This window comes from Condylura cristata, unplaced genomic scaffold (genome assembly GCF_000260355.1).
Source record: "Condylura cristata isolate star-nosed mole 26May11 unplaced genomic scaffold, ConCri1.0 scaffold00009, whole genome shotgun sequence".
NCBI classification, from domain to species: Eukaryota; Metazoa; Chordata; class Mammalia; order Eulipotyphla; family Talpidae; genus Condylura; species Condylura cristata.
The window spans coordinates 2,008,208-2,009,247 of record NW_004567110.1 but is presented as its reverse complement, the minus strand read 5'-3'; the positions used below and the strand labels follow the sequence as shown (position 1 = coordinate 2,009,247).

Sequence of the window (1,040 nt, the reverse complement as noted above, 5' to 3'; positions counted from 1 at the left end):
CACCCGCCGGGCCCTGCTGCGGTGCCACGCGCAGTCAGCCTGGGCTCGCTCTCTGACGCGCTTACGACAGAAGAGCCCCCTGGGCCGACCTGGGCGCCCGACGGCCCCGGCCAGGCACCCGCCGACGCGAAGGGCCTGGGCCTGAGAGGAGCCGAAGCCAGGCGCGATTCCCGCACGGGGGCTTTTCCAGCTAAATCCCTGACGGCCCGGGGCCACAGGCTGTGGCTGGGCGCGCCCCAAGAGCAACCCTCGCCCAGTCTCGCCTGCCCTGAGCCCGGAGACCAAGCTGCTGCCCGCGACGGCCAGCTAAAGCCGGGTGAGTCTGGAGGCCCACCCACGGGGCGCCCTCTGGCACGAGGTGAGGAAGCAGCCCTAGGGACACCGGGCTCCCTGCCGACACCCGGACCCCCCGCCGGGAGGCTGGGGTCACAGGCGCCAGCGGGCCACCCGCGACACGGGGCCACAGGTCAGCAGGAGGGAGCTGCCCGGCAGACACAGGAGGGCAGCTGCTCGGCTCACCCCACTCCTGCAGAAGCGCCCTCAGCCCCCTGGCAGCCGACCCAGAGGGCTCTGAAGCGCCCCCTGCGCGCCACGCGCCCGGTGCGGGGGTCAGCTGGAGATGACCCGGCTGTTCCCGCGGCTCAGCTGCTGCCCAGGCCGGACCCACCGTCACAGGGGCGGGGGCCGCAGCGCAGACAAAGCGCCGACGGCAGCAGAGCCGGCCACCAGCACGGGAGCGAGAACGCGCGCCCGCGGTCTGGGCACCCTGGATCCAGGGCCGGGCCTCAGGGCTCCGGCGGCGGACACTCACCGATGGCAGAGCCGTTGAGGAAGAGCGCCACGCCGCAGAGCACGCCCACGCACAGCGCCAGGATGAAGGGCCGGCGGCGGCCCCAGCTCAGGGTGCAGCGGTCGCTGGCCGAGCCGATGAGGGGCGTGAAGATGAGGCCGAGGATGGGGCTCAGGAACCAGGTGAGGCTGTAGTACTGCTCCGGGAGGCCTGCCGGGCACGCGCAGGTCAGGGCGGCCGGCCGGCGCCC

The 1,040-nt window shown here is 74.1% G+C and overlaps 1 protein-coding gene across 1 annotated transcript in view; it reads right to left on the bottom strand.

Annotated features, from left to right (window-relative positions):
• Nucleotides 1-1,040, bottom strand: part of SLC45A4 (solute carrier family 45, member 4) — a 13,993-nt gene that overhangs the window by 5,203 nt on the left and 7,750 nt on the right. The window contains exon 2 of the mRNA XM_012722886.1: nucleotides 812-1,000. Within this exon, the coding sequence (XP_012578340.1) occupies nucleotides 812-1,000 (189 nt within the window). The remainder of the gene's footprint in view (nucleotides 1-811; nucleotides 1,001-1,040) is intronic.